Raw genomic sequence first — 15691 nt, forward strand, 5'->3', positions numbered from 1 at the left:
TTGCACATATTTGATCGTCTCATGGATCCCTTGACCAAGTCAGCAAGCGATGGTTCTCATCCAACAACCATTCTGTTTGGCTTGAGTGGAGACATCAAAGCAGAGCACTTTACAGGTGAAGGTCACTTTCCATTTAACTGAGCCAGTATTTGTCTATCATCTAATAAGGAGGTAAATTGATTGTTATGGTAACCAATCATAACATATATTTGGGGAATTAAATGTGAATGTACATCCTGTACCCAAAACATCCATTAACCGTAGCCATTTCAACTCTTTCTATCTTAATTGCCCCATCTCATCTATGTTGTATCCCCAGACAACAGGGGGTGCAAAAGGGGACCTAAAAATGTACAGCATTTCTTTTCTTTTGATGTGTCAGGTTCTAAGTGAGAGTGATGGCGGGTCAGTCTGGTCCTGCACCACCCTGATCAGTGCGCCGTCCTTTTGTCCGGAGCTCCTGTGCCCTGAGATAAGACGGTATTACGTCAATGGTAGACCAACATATGAACAAATAAAAGGGCCTCGTTTTTGGGCACACAAATGTGAGCGAATAGGTGAGAGTGATGTCGTTGAGCGTCTTTTTTTTTTAACGAGTGAAGAACATTAGACAAATCTAATCAATCGATCATCCTCATCATTAATAATAATGCCTGTCATGTTGTTGATCAACCAATCTTTCATTATCAGAAATGAACAAAGTGCTAAACAGAACGGTTGAATCAGGATCACTAGTAATTGGGATTATTATTTCACAAATGCCTTGTCAATATTTTGGCACCAGAATAAGGAGGTGATGTTGGCCTATACTGTACCTCTGACTCACACCCAAGAAATTACGTAAATCAGGTCAGTAATAATTCAGTAATAATAAAAAGTCCCATATTACGGAGTACGGAGTTGCCCCTAGAATAGTCGTACGACCACAACAAACCTGCATTCGTTTGAATACCAAGAATTGGGGATGGAAAGTGATCGTTAGAAATGTTTAAATGTTGCCATCGTGGTACAAGCGGCATCTGATTATTGAAGCCTGTGTGCCAGATCCTGCCAAAGGCTCAACCAATAAGGAGATATTAAACTCTATTGTTGGGCAATGGCTGTGCCTAATGCCACTGTTCAGGGGCACTGATGCACGGACCTCCATGGCTGGACTCTAACACAGAATCTGTTACTACCACCAATCTCTTCATATAGCATTTAATCCGATAATTATTTCATTTTAAGGGGGGGGGGGGGGGGGGGGGGCAATCTGCGATTGCAACTTCAATTTTTTACTTAAAATAATGCTATATACCCATTGATTCCTGAAGAATATAACTTACAAATGCCTCATGAGTTTAGTTAAACTGTTGTACCCCATCAGAACCCAAAATATAACCTTGTTTTACGTCAGTGTTTGTAAACAATGCAATTGTAAACAAACACTGTATAGCCTCAGAACATGAATAATACTATAATTTTGTACATTACATAGCTCTGTCTATGATATTGAATGTGGTTACATTTCTCTACCACATCCCTCCGGACCGCGGAAGATCGGAGCTATAGCGTGTTTTAAATCCCCCTTAAACGGGGACTGCATGCACGGTAAACGCTGCATATGTCGGCTCAATTGGGGAAAAAAACTCCACATTTCAATCGCACGATAACGCGGCGGTCCGTATTGTATGTGGCCCTTTGCTATTGAACTGCAGATTGTCCCTCCAAAGCCAAAGTCTGTATCATTTCCGGTCATTTCAACTATTGAAATAGAGCGTATCCTTAGAGATTGAGATTAGTACAACTTTTTTATTTTACCATACACACAAAATGTGGGCTCTATTATTCCATTGTTTATGTTTCCGTTGTTATGAGACTTGTATAGTTTACGATTATGTTTAGAAAAGTAATGTTTCCTTCTCATGGAATGACATTCATTGACCACTACAGATATATCATAGAAATCAATAGATTTGCATGTGAAAATGTCATAGGATGCATGTACATTTTTTTATTTAAAAAAAAAATGTGTCCGTTGTTACATTTTTTGGTCGATGGCCAACTCTTTGATGGTATGCATATATGTCTCGTCTATATTTATTGTCAAAAATAATCTCATTTAAACTCAATGAGTCAATTAATCTGATTAACAATGAATTATCTGCTGCTCCAGATGTGCCCTTGAGCAAGGCATTTAACCCTAATTTCCTCGAGGGGCGCCGTACTACTATGGTTGACCCTGTAAAACAACACAGTTCACTGCACTTATCCGGTGTATGTTGTATGTTTTCACGGAAGCTTGTCGTTACAAATGAACCAAGCCAGTGCAAAGATGATATGATTCATTATTTCATCTCCGAGTGTATCTCATCCTCAACATACACTAAATTGTAATGAGTATGTGTATGTGGGATGAGGTAAATTACACAGATGGTCATGGTAATTCAGAAGCTTTGTGGAATGTTTGCAAACTTAATATGCTTTTTGACAGTTGGTCAAAAATGTATATGCTAATGAGGTGACCAGGGCCTATTATACTCCATGTCTTCGGGCAGGAGATCAGAGGCACACTGCAGCAGCTATATTCTGATGAATTCAGCCACAAGCATTCAACAGTTGTCAATGGATCATGTAATTGACATGTAGTCAATTAATTTGTTTAGCAGGAGTTTGTTGCCATTGCGAATGACAGAGTGGTTAACAGGTTGTGACTTTTGGAAAAACATTTAATCTAGAATCGGCTTCCTATTTCGCAACAAAGCTTCCCTCACTCATGCTGCCAAACATACCCTCGTAAAACTGACCATTCTACCGATCCTTGACTTCGGCAATGTCATCTATAAAATAGCCTACAACACTCTACTCAGCAAACTGGATGTAGTCTATCACAGTGCCATCCGTTTTGCCACCAAAGCCCCATACACTACTCACCACTGCGACCTATACACTCTCGTTGGCTGGCCCTCGCTTCATACTTGTCGCCAAACCCACTGGCTACAGGTTATCTACAAGTCTCTGCTGGGGAAAGCCCCGTCGTATCTCACCTCACTGGTCACCATAGCAGCACCCACTCGTAGCACGCGCTCCAGCAGGTATATCTCACTGGTCACCCCCAAAGCCAATTCCTCCTTTGGTCGACATTCCTTCCAGTTCTCTGCTGCCACTGACTGGAACGAACTGCAAAAATCACTGAAGCTGGAGATTCCCATCTGGTTAAATAAAGGTGAAATAAAAAATAAATAAATAAATGTCTTATGGAATATGGAAATACTTGAGAGCTACACAGAAACAAACATTAAAAGTGATATATCGGCATTACGCTCACATTTTCTAAGGAAAATGTGTCATTTTTTATTTGACCAATTTTTTTTATGTCAGTTTGAAGTAACATCATGAAACAAATCATCCCAAACATTTTCTCAGCACCCCTATTGCCGAAGAAAGTGAACATGAGAAAAGTGCACTATTCTAATAACTCTCTTTTAATAGAAGAATGAGCATTGTGTGTCATGTATTCAATGTTAAACTGGGCAGTTTATTGTGCACAAGAAAGCACCAGCTCCTCCCTCTTCCATGCTTATGTCATCGGCCCTTTAAAGTGATCCCACCGACAGTTGATGGTTAACAAGCTTGCTAGACTGGTCCTGCCTCACAATCATTTTGCTTGAGAACCTACGGCAATATTATCCCATATTGGAGTGTAGAGAGCCAGGTGATCCCAACCAGGCACCAATGCAGCGCCTCAACAACCGGTCGGAGAGCCACCTCAGTGGACAGGTGGAGTGTGAGTTGGACAGCCTGGGGAAGGGTTCCTGGGTGAACCAGGGGTACTGTGGCTCTCCTCCACCCATACCTCGGGCTATCAGCACCGTCTACAACCCCCAGCCTCTGTACCCCCAAGGCTCCTTCGAGGGCATGTGCAAACTGACCACGCCGAGCCCTTTCCCAACCGAGGTCAAGCCGGAGGAGACAGGTTCTGATAAAAAACGCGGTGGATGCTGCTCATTTTTTAAAGGTAGTAATTGGTTCACCATCGTTGGGTTGTTGTTGTATTTTGTATTTCCTTCATTTGAATGATTTTACCTGGCAATGTTATCAAGTTGAAATGATGTACAGACTAATGCTGTGCCGGAAATATTCCCTTCCTTGGCATGTCATGGAAGGAAATGTGTACGGCCTTAAATTAGTATATATTTTCAGAGTTCTCTGAAATTATGGGATGTTCTTCATTTATGTAGGACTGTGGGGCACGACACTGACTGAGAACACATCGGACAACCGGGAACTGTTTGTTAGGACCACTCTGAGGGAATTACTGGTCTATTTGGTGTTCCTTGTGGACATATGTCTATGTAAGTATGTCAACAATGCATGTTTTTTTTTGTTCATGGCTATGTATATTGAGTGAATACATATTTCAATGTAAGGATATGACTGTATGACAATTTCACATGGAAAATGACAATTTCAAGTCTGCCGCTACTGTACATGTGTCTTAAAAACGGACATTCAAACAATAATTCATTTTTTCGACTAACAGTAATTGTGGTATTTGAGTTACTTAGCAAGTGTTCGGGTACAATTCAGGAACAATAAACGTTGTTGCAGGGATTAGCTTGGCATTTTTATGATTTTCTATATAATGCTCTGTTTTGGAAGTCTGACCTGCCCTTTTTGTTGTGTCAGAGTGTGCCAGGTCATGGGTAAGCAAAGCAAACGCATGATCTGTGCCTTGTACATAGATCTAGTAACGATGCAGACTGGTTGACAATAGGCAACACAGACAGAAAGTATGCCTTATCTGAGTGTAATCGGCATCTCAATGATCACTGTGCCTTTGGCAAACTGAAACCTGTGTTGATTTATCATCAGCTCTTTCAATCTGCTTTAGTGCCCTATTATAAAATACCCTCCCCCTCCCTTCTGGCTGAAAGGCATTGTCCAGCGGGACATTACGACTGAAAGGAACACAGACAGAGTGCTCCTGCCTTTCACTGATAAGAGCATGGGGCTTAAGCCATTGTTGCTTTGTCTGCAGCGGATTTACATCGTTTGATACGACTATTTGCGTCGCCCCAGTGTTCCATCTCTTCAACAAATGACCTGCTCTAATCGGTGCCACTTGGACTTCTGTGACGTGGTTTGACTTCTGTGATGTGATTTTCACTAAATTACAAATCTTGAATGAGACTCTCTGGCCCGCGTGTCTGTTTCAGACGTTCCTTATCTTGGACTTTTGAGAGGACAACGTGGTCTGACTGAGCCCTGAGCAAAGTCTGATATTATGAATCCATGGCTGGATATAACAATGTCGCTACATGTTGTCTTTCAGTGACATATGGCATGACCAGCTCCAATACCTACTACTACACCAAAGTCATGACAGACCTGTTTGTGCTTACGCCCAGTGGCAACGGAGTTACGTTTCAGTCCATTAGCAGCATGGCAGACTTCTGGACGGTACGTACCTGCTCTAACCCTGCGGAAATATTGAACTGTCTGATATCAACTTGTACCGATACAATTACTTTGATCACGAATAGCACAAATGTGACATAAGTCCATAAGTGACATCAAGATATCATAAGATAGTAATAATAATACAACATTAAAGGAAATACCAATGCGTTGTTATAAACCAACTAAAATCATAAATGCTTCTACCTGTTCATGCTGTGGCCTACCTACCTCTATTTGAACAGTATGCCCAGGGCCCAATGCTGGACGGCCTCTACTGGACCAAATGGTACAATGACCAGTCCCTACAGAATGGGGACAACTCCTTCATCTACTATGAGAACATGCTGCTCGGGGTACCCAGGATGAGACAGATCAAGGTGATGAACAACTCCTGTAAGGTCCACAAAGACTTCCGCAACGAGATCTCCGGATGCTTTGATGTCTATAATGAGAAGAAGGAGGATGAGGTAGACTTTGGCCTTGTTAACGGAACTGCGTGAGTTCAAATGTTCTTTTCAATGCTTGTTTGTCCTGACATGGCTGTAGTTGAATCCTATTGCACCATACACTCTTGGAAGAAAAGGTGCCATGTAGAACCTAAAAGGGTTCTTCGGCTGTCCCCATAGGAGAACCCTTTGAAGAACCCTTTTTGGTTCCAGGTGGAACCCTTTAGGTTCAAGGTACAACTCTTTTGGGTTCCATGTAGAACTGTTTTCACATAGAACCCAAAAGGGTTCTACCTGAAACCAAAAAGGATTCTCCCTGGACCTAAAAAGGGTTATCCAATGGGGACAGCCGAAGAACCCTATTTCTTTTTTCAGACCAATTTGGGTGTCAATCAAATAGACATTAAGACAACTTTGAAAAGATTGACTGTAGATCTGAAAGGCCTATGATAAAATACATTCTCTCCTCTATGTCTGCAGCTGGCAATACCACAATGAGAAAGAGATAAAAGGTTCGGCCCACTGGGGTCTGCTGACCACGTACAGCGGTGGAGGGTACTACCAGGACCTGAACAGGACCAAGGAGGAGAGTGCTGAGATCCTGATGGAGATGAATAACAACCTGTGGTTGGACCATGGCACCAGGGCCGTGTTCATCGACTTCTCCACTTACAACGCTAACATCAATCTGTTCTGTGTCATCAGGTAGGGAGAACAGACCACTTCACGCAGTAACGCCACTGTAGACTCTCTCACAAGTTCTCATGTATATTGCCTATAGAAAGTCTACACTCCTTGAACATTTTTCACATTTTGTTGTGTTACAAAGTGCAAAAATGTATCCACTCACTACTTACTGCAAGTCGCTCTGGATAAGAGTGTCTGCTAAATGACTCAAATGTAAATGTAAATATATTTCATTGTATTTTTTTGTCATTGATCTACACAAAATACTCCAATAATGTCAAAGTGAAAATTAATAAAAATGTAAGAACTAAATATAGTAATTGCATAAGTATTCCCTCCCTTTGTTGAGGCAAAACGAAAGTCAATTTTGGCTTAACAAATCACACAAGTTATAATGACTCACTCTATGTGAAATAGTACATTAAAAAATGTAGAACTACCCCTTCCTCTGTCAGGTTTCACAGTCAAGTACTGAATTTGAAGCACAGATTCATTCAACAGTAAAGACCAGGAACATTTTCGAAAACCTTATAAAGAAGGGCAGGGATTGGTAACAATAACAAATCAGACATTGAATATCTCTCTAAGCATGGTCAAGTTAATACTGATGCTGTGGATGGTGTATTAAACCACCCAAACACATAAAAGATACAGTCATCCTTCTGAACTGAGCTGCAGGACAGGAGGGGAACTGCTCAGGGATCTCACCAGGAGGTCAAATCAAATCAAATTGTATTGGTCACATACATGTGTTTAGCAGATGTTATTGCGGGTGTAGCGAAATGCTTGTAAATTGGTGATTTTTAAAACAGCTACAGAGTTCAATGGCTGGGATAGGAGAAAACTGAGAATGGATCAACAACATTGTAGTGACTTGTAGTGACCTAAATGACTGAGTGAAAAGAATACAAATATAGAGAATAAAAATATTCCAAAACATGCATACAGTACCTTTGTAAAGTATTCAGACACCTTTACTTTTTGCATATTTTGTTACGTTACAGACTTATTCAAAAATGTATTAAATATATATTTTTCGCATTCAATCCACACACAATACCCCATAATAACAAAGCAAAAACAGGTTTATAGAAATATTTGCTAATTTAAAAAACTTTAAAAACAGAAATAGCTTATTTATATAAGTATGTAAGCAACTTTGGCAGTGATTACGGAATCAAGTCTTCTTAGGTTTGACACTACAAGCTTGGCACACCTGTATTTGGGTAGTTTCTCCCATTCTTCTCTGCAGATCCTCTCAAGCTCTGTCAAGTTGGATGGGGAGGTCTCTCCAAGTCCGGACTCTGGCTGGGCCACTCAAGGACATTCAGAGACTTGTCCCAAAGCCACTCCTGCATTATATTGGCTGTTTGCTTAGGGTTGTTGTCCTGTTGGAAGGTGAACCTTCACCCCAATCTGAGGTCCTGAGCACTCTGGAGCAGATTTTCATCAAGGATCTCTCTGTACTTTGCTCCGTTTATCTTTGCCTCAATCCTGACTAGTCTCCCAGTCCCTGCAGCTGAAAAACATCCCCACAGCATGATGCTGCCACCTCCATGCTTCACACGGTAGGGATGGTGCCAGGTTTCCTCCAGACATGACACTTGGCATTCAGGCAAAAGAGTTTCCTCTTGGTTTCATCAGACCATTGTTTCTCATGGTCTGAAAGTCTTTAGGTGCCTTTTGGCAAACTCCAAGTGGGCTGTCATGTGCCTTTTACTGAGGAGTGGCTTCTGTCTGGCCACTCTACCATAAAGGCCTGATTGGTGGAGTGCTTCAGAGATGTTTGTCCTTCTGGAAGGTTCTCCCAGCTCCACAGAGGAACTCTAGAGCTCTGTCAGAGTGGCCATTGTGGTTCTTGGTCACCTCCCTGACCTGCAGCTCCACCTCCTCCCCACTCTACCATAAAGGCCTGATTGGTGGAGTGCTTCAGAGATGGTTGTCCTTCTGGAAGGTTCTCGCATCTCCACAGAGGAACTCTAGAGCTCTGTCAGAGTGGCCATCGGGATTATTGGTCACCTCCCTGATCTCCCCCGGGTGGCCAGCTCTAGGAAGAGTTTGGGTGGTTCCAAACTTCTTCTATTTAAGAATTTTGGAGGCCACTGTGTTCTTGGGGACCTTCAATGCTGCAGAAATTTCTGCTACTCTTCCCCAGATCTGTGCCTCGACACAATCCTGTCTCGGAGCTCTACGGACAATTCCTTCAACCTCATAACTTAGTTTTTGCTCTGACATGCACTGTCAACTGTAGGACCTTATATAGACAGTTGTGTGCCTTTCCAAATCATGTCCTATCAATTGAATTTACCACAGGTGGACTCCAATCAAGTTGTAGAAACATCTCAAGTATGATCAATGAAACATTGATCAGGATGCACCTGAGCTCAATTTCGGGTCTCATAGCAAAGGGTCTGAATACTTATGTGAATAAGGTATTTCAATTTTTTATTTTTTATAAATTAGCAAAAATGTCTAAAAATCTGTTTTCACTTCGTCATTATGGGGTATTGTGTGTAGATTTCTGAGGATTATTTTTTAAATGTATTTAAGCAATTTCAGAATAAGGATGTATGGTATGGGTATGGGGATGCTTGACATTGGTAAAGACTGGGAAGTTTTTCAGGATGAAAGAAACGTGATGGAGCTAAGCACAGGCAAAATCCTAGAGGAAAACCTACTTCAGTCTTCTTTACACCAGACACCAGACACTGGCAGAGGAATGAAATATCCTAATAAAATACCATACCAAATGCACCTTTCAATAACCTACAACATAAAGCCAAATCTACACTGGCGTTGGTTACCAATGTTCCTGAGTAGCCAAGTTACCGTTTTGACTTAAATCTGCTTGAAAATCTATGGCAAGACATGAAGATTGCTGTCTAGCCATGATACAGGTGTGAAAATACATGTTTGAAAAGCTCTTATGAGACTTACCCAAGAAGACTCACAGCGGTAATCGCTGCCAAAGGTGTTTCTAACGTGTTGACTCAGGGGAGGGAATACTTATCTACTCAAGGTATATTAGTGTTTCATTTTCCATTCATCATTTTTTTTTTAATTACATTTTTCTTCCACTTTAACATTACAGAATATATTGTGTAGATCGTTGACAAAAAAAAGACAATTAAATCCATTTTAAACCCACTTTATAACACAATAAATTGTGAACAAATCCAAAGTGAGGGTAGACTTTCTATAGACACTGTATATGGTGTCCATATTAGGACTGAGTCCGGTGACTTTGGATGTCTTCCGTGGATGTCCAAATATGGACATTATACATGTATTCTTTCACAGTGGTTAAAAGTGATTTCCTTTTCTGCAGGTTATTAGTTGAATTTCCGGCCACTGGTGGAGCGATACCCTCATATCAGATTAGAACGGTGAAGCTGATTCGTTACATCACCTACTGGGACTACTTCATCATTGGCTGTGAGATGGTGTTCTGCCTGTTCATCCTCTACTACATTGTGGAGGAGATCCTTGAGCTCCGAATCCACGGGTTCTCCTACTTCAGCAGTATCTGGAACACTCTGGATGTGGTTGTCATACTGGTGAGAGGACAGGCTGAAACATCATTCTCAATCTAAGTACTCAGTAACACAAGAATCGCATCAGTCACATATCAACCAGTGGTGGCTGGTGAGCTACATAGCTGAGGAGGATGATTGATGCTGATTTACGAGTTATGATAAACCTAACCTGAACCTCACACAAATCTGTTTTCCACAGCTTGCCATTGTCGCAATCATCTTCAATGTTTTTCGCACCATTAAAGTGGACAAATTACTTGGTAAACTCTTAGAACAACCTGGCATTTATGCAGACTTTGAATTTCTTGCATTCTGGCAAACACAATACAACAACATGAATGCAGTGAACTTGTTCTTCGCTTGGATCAAGGTAGATGACTTCTTTCTTCCTCAGAATGTATCAATACTTGAATGCATTTAATTTCATTGTTGTCGGTGCCCAAAGTTTGACTCCTCCTGTTCTTGCCTCTAGGTTTTCAAGTACATCAGTTTCAATAAGACTATGACTCAGCTGTCTTCTACTCTGGGCCGCTGTGCCAAAGACATCATGGGATTCGCCATTATGTTCTTCATCGTGTTCTTTGCATACGCTCAGCTTGGCTACCTGCTCTTTGGTACGGAGGTGAAATCCTTCAGCACCTTCGTCAAGTGCATGTAAGAGAGCGCCAAAAATAGTTCTTATTCTCTTAAATAAATAACAATCCAACACCCACGCAAGCAATTGGCCAGATTTTGAAAACAGTATCGATCAATTACTCTAATTGGTTTCCTTTTTCTCTGTAGCTTTACACAGTTCCGGATTATTCTTGGAGATTTTGATTATGATGCCATTGAACGTGCCAACAGAGTCCTGGGGCCAATCTATTTCGTCACCTATGTGTTCTTTGTCTTCTTTGTGCTGCTTGTAAGTTGGAACAAACGGAACAAAATACTTTCTACTAGATTTTCGAAGTGTAAACTAAACCTTGCCATCTTATGTTCATGGAATTTCTTCCCTAGAACATGTTTCTGGCTATCATCAACGACACATATTCTGAGGTCAAGGAAGAGCTGTCATCCCAGAAGGATGAGCTGCAGATTACTGACATCATCAAACAGGTAAACATATATATTATACCAATGTAAGATGGCATATGATACATATCAGAATATAAAATATACAGTACACTGAGTATACAAAAACATTAAGAACACCTGCTCTTTCCATGACAGACTGGCCAGGTGAATCCAGGTGAAAGCTATGATCCCTTATTGTTGTTAAATCCACTTCAATCAGTGTAGATGAAGGGGAGGAGACAGGTTAAAGAAGGATTTTTAAGCCTTCAGTCAATTGAGACATGGGTTGTGTACGTGTGCCACTCAGAGGGTGAATGGGCAAGACAAAAAGTGTAAGTGCCTTTGAACGAGGTATGGTAGTAGTGCCAGGTGCACCAGTTTGTGTCAAGAACTGAAACGCTGCTGGGTTTTTCATGCCAAACTGTTCCCCGTGTGTTTCAAGAATGGTCCACCACCCAAAGGACATCCAGCCAACTTGGCACAAATGTGGAAAACATTGCAGTCGACATGGAATGCTTTTGACACCTTGTAGAGTCCATCCCCCGACAAATTGAGGCTGTTCTGAGGGCAAAGGGGGAGATGCAACTCAACAATGTTACTAATGTTCGCTGTACTCAGTGTATATAACATATGCAAAAAAATAACAAAATAAAACATGCATACATTTTTGTGTTTCAGAGCTACATGAAGACATTTATGAAATTGAAATTGAAAAAGGAGAAGATATCCGATGTTCAGAAAGTACTACGATCTGGATCAAACAAACTAGAATTCAAAGACTTTAGAGAAACTCTGAAAGAGTAGGTCACTATCCTCTCTGACAGAAGAAAAATCCATAGACATAAATCAATAGCGTTCAGATTCTAGTCTATACTCTCCTCTCTTGTCTTAACCCTACAGGTTGGGACATGCCGACCATGAGATATCGGAAGCTTTCTCCAAATTCGACCACGATGGAAACCAAATTCTAGACCAAGAGGAGCAGGAAAGGATGAAGAGGGAGCTGGAGGAGAAGAGGGTTAGTGGACTTGGCTAAACGAGCAATTTAACCTAACCCCTCTGCTATTCATACGATAAAAGAAATCCATTCATGCATTTTCTCATGTCATTATCCTCAGGATGCTCTTTGTGCCGAGCTCAACAACCTTGGAAAAAACTATGGGAATGGATCTCTGGAGAAATCCACGATGGATATAGATGAGCGTGGCAAGCCAAGTAACACTCTGGTGGAGCAGGAGGACTTCCAGAGGTGTGTTGAATATTTGCATTGAGTATAACGCATGGTTAATCTCAGCTCCCAGATCAAAATCAGATAGGCTATCAAGAGAGACAGGAAACTGATACTATTTACAAAGATGGACACTTTGTAAAAAATATGTCCAAACAAACATCTACGTACGTGCACCATGAATGACTCCTAATTGACCTGTGTCATATGATCCACAACCTTTTTTATAATCCTATGAAACATCAAGAGCCGGTTACATACTGAGGTCGAGATGTAAACTGTACATGCATTGTTGTTGTCAGACAACAATTATCTTTCAAATGAGACTCTAGAAATACACTACATGAACAGAATAATGTGGATACCTGCTCGTCAAACATCTAATTTCAAAATCATTGGCATCAATATGGAGTCGGCCTACGTCTTTGCTGCTATAACAGCCTTCACTCTTCTGGAAAGGTTTTCCACTAGATGTTGGAACATTGCTGTGGTGTCTTGCTTCCATTCAGCCACAAGAGCTCTTCAGTAAGGTCATTCTTCTGCCAATGTCTGTCTATGGAGATTGCATGGCTGTGTGCTCGATTTTATACACCTGTCAGCAACGAGTGAGGCTGAAATAGCCAAATCCACTAATTTTAATGGGTGTCCACATACTTTTGTATCTATAGTGCATCAGAGGAAGTAAATATCAAACCACACATCCATGCAGTCATGTCCAGCATTACACCATTTTCATTGTGTACCATCTACTCTAATGGCAATTATTTTTCCTCTATTCCGTCAAAGGTTGGTCAGACAGGTTCTCCAACTAGAACACTCAGTAGCTGCTATCATGACCAAGATGGATATAGTCACGGAGAAACTGGAACTGCAGGAGAGCAACAGGACTAATGGGAAGGAGACAATGGGAAAACCAAGTGTGGCCAAAAACTATGTGAGAATGTTTGGAATTCAATTAAGCTTTCTGTGTTGAGCATGTTTGATATTCAACTAAGTTTCCTGCTCGGGTATTCGATCAGGTTTTCCGTCTCGAGCATCTTTGGTATTCAATTAGGTTTTCGGTGTTGAACATGCTTATCAATCACATTTTCGGTCTTGAACATGTTTGGTATTCAATCAGGTTGTCTGTCGTGCATTTTTGGTATTTATTCAATAAAGTTTGCAAGAGTTGACCACTTGTTTACTGTACATTTCCCCAGAACGAAAAATCAGCTTCGGATGGGAATGTTATGGTATATCTGGAAAGAGGGACGAGGGCTGAGATGGCACCCTGGAGATCAACCATTCCTGCAGGAAGTGCCCCCTATGATCGTCCTGGGACAGGCTGGACAATGGCCAACAGCCACATGTGAAGCATATTTAACTGACTTAAAGGCAATGGTGAATGGCTTAACAGGTTATTAACACTTCAAGTCGTGTTCAAAATTCTGCTATATACTGTACATGTATTCCATTTTAGTCAGAGAGAGAGGGGATAAGATAATGTAACATGGAACTTTATATATTCATTGTACTCTCCATACATTTGTGCTGGGCTTTGTGACTGATGTGTTAATCTTGTTTGTTGTCGATGCCATTTCTAAAAACAATTTTATCTTCTGAGTTTGTGTATAAGACAAAAGTGAAATGTATATGTACAATATTCTACACTATATAAGTACTCCCTCCACCTTGCACCTGACTTATTGTGCATAATTCCTAAATATACAGGAACTTCTAAATTGAGTTTAAGTGCTTTAATATTGACAAGCGTCCCTTGGAACATGCAACTAAGACTATTTATCTTTTGACTACTTTATATGTGTTTAAATCTAGAATATTCTTTAAAAAATGAGATAGGTGTATATATATATAGACTTCCTGTAAAGATCTAGACTCGCCTCAATTCAAAGCTGTTGCTCATTGTATCTGTTGTACATAACTAATTACTCAATGAAGTGTCTCTCAATGTTTCTGAATAAAGTCAGATAGTAAGATTGCATTTCCTTCTTAATCTTTTACCCCTTGAGGGCTAATCATAACACGTTACAACCACTGTTTGACTACTTTTGAGATTACACTATAACAATGTATAGTGTAAGTCATTATAGATGCTCATGTTTATAATGAAAATCTTGACATTTATTCATGAAACTTTACTTTATATGCTTCCTTTCTTTACAATTCCTTTTCTTTTTCCCCAACTTAATCCATCTCTCTTGCCCAATACAGTCTTTAAAGAAAATATATATTTGTTCCTTCTTCAATTCCAAAACACTTAATTACTTAATATAGCTACATCTAATTTTACCGGCATTAAGAATATAATAGAAGAACAAATCTATTCCAGTAGGTGAAGAGATCGATGTATGTGGGCCGCAAAATCCTCCAATGAAATAAAAGATACCTTTCATAGAAGTAAAAATGTAAAATAATAATAATACATAACTTAGTTGTCAAGCAAAGAAGCATTATAAAAATATATATATTGTATCGACATGTATAGCTAGGTTTCCATCCAACGTGTGACAGATTCTCATGCCAAAATTCTAAAACCTGCATAAAACAACAGGCACATTTTCCCACCAGATTTCTTCAAACGGATTTATTGTGGATAAAAGTCTGTGTGCGATGATGTAGTGCACATAAAAAATAACTTTTGAGGTTAAATTCCTATGTACCGAATGGAAAATACAAATTCAATGGGTTTCCATCGCATTTTCAACGCTGCTGATGGTTTTCTCACAAAAAAAAACGTTATAGAGCAAACGTGCCCAATCTGGTCTTGGCACGTGCGCTCTAGCCAACAGCTCGCAGATAGTGCAGGTAGGCTACCTACATTATGATGATATTATTATGGATAACAGCGATTTTATTTGTATTGTCAAATGGCAGCCAAGCATCGATCATCGTGTCACCAGAATAAGACCCTCGATATTTGAATGAGTATCGAGCTCATCAAGTGCACTTTCACCACCCTATGATCATAATTGATTTAATCTGTTGCCTGAAAAAACAGCTTGTTTTCCCGAGTCGTAGTGGGAGGACCACAAGTTACTTCGATATGATGGTTATTGTATCAATATTTGCACATAGAGGCGTTCCCACTGCCATTTCTCGCATAATAAAATGTACCGACATTCGTTCGTCGAACGAAGGAATTGTCTGTCGGCATTTATAACATTGTAACGGCATATCCTGTTTCCATCATCAAGTAATTCATGCGCATGAAATGGTTGGATGGAAACCTGGTTTCTGATTCATATGCCAGTGCTTTCTACGATCTCTTGGAGTGCAGTGGGCACCAATAATGTATA

General features: G+C 40.4%; 1 protein-coding gene across 1 annotated transcript; it reads left to right on the forward strand.

The window, feature by feature from the left end:
- Positions 1–3577: 3577 nt before the first annotated feature.
- Positions 3578–14369, forward strand: pkd2l1 (polycystic kidney disease 2-like 1). The gene is made up of 15 exons (XM_021607121.3): positions 3578–3997; positions 4221–4334; positions 5315–5442; positions 5685–5938; positions 6369–6593; positions 9904–10132; positions 10311–10481; positions 10584–10765; positions 10895–11015; positions 11111–11209; positions 11846–11967; positions 12068–12185; positions 12286–12416; positions 13182–13329; positions 13595–14369. The coding sequence occupies exons 1-15, from the start codon at positions 3715–3717 to the stop codon at positions 13745–13747; spliced, it is 2478 nt and encodes an 825-aa protein (XP_021462796.3). The 5' UTR covers positions 3578–3714; the 3' UTR covers positions 13748–14369.
- The last annotated feature ends 1322 nt before the right edge of the window (positions 14370–15691 follow it).

The sequence above is a fragment of the Oncorhynchus mykiss genome, chromosome 1 (assembly GCF_057628025.1).
Source record: "Oncorhynchus mykiss isolate SJ-2025 chromosome 1, ASM5762802v1, whole genome shotgun sequence".
Classification (NCBI taxonomy): domain Eukaryota; kingdom Metazoa; phylum Chordata; class Actinopteri; order Salmoniformes; family Salmonidae; genus Oncorhynchus; species Oncorhynchus mykiss.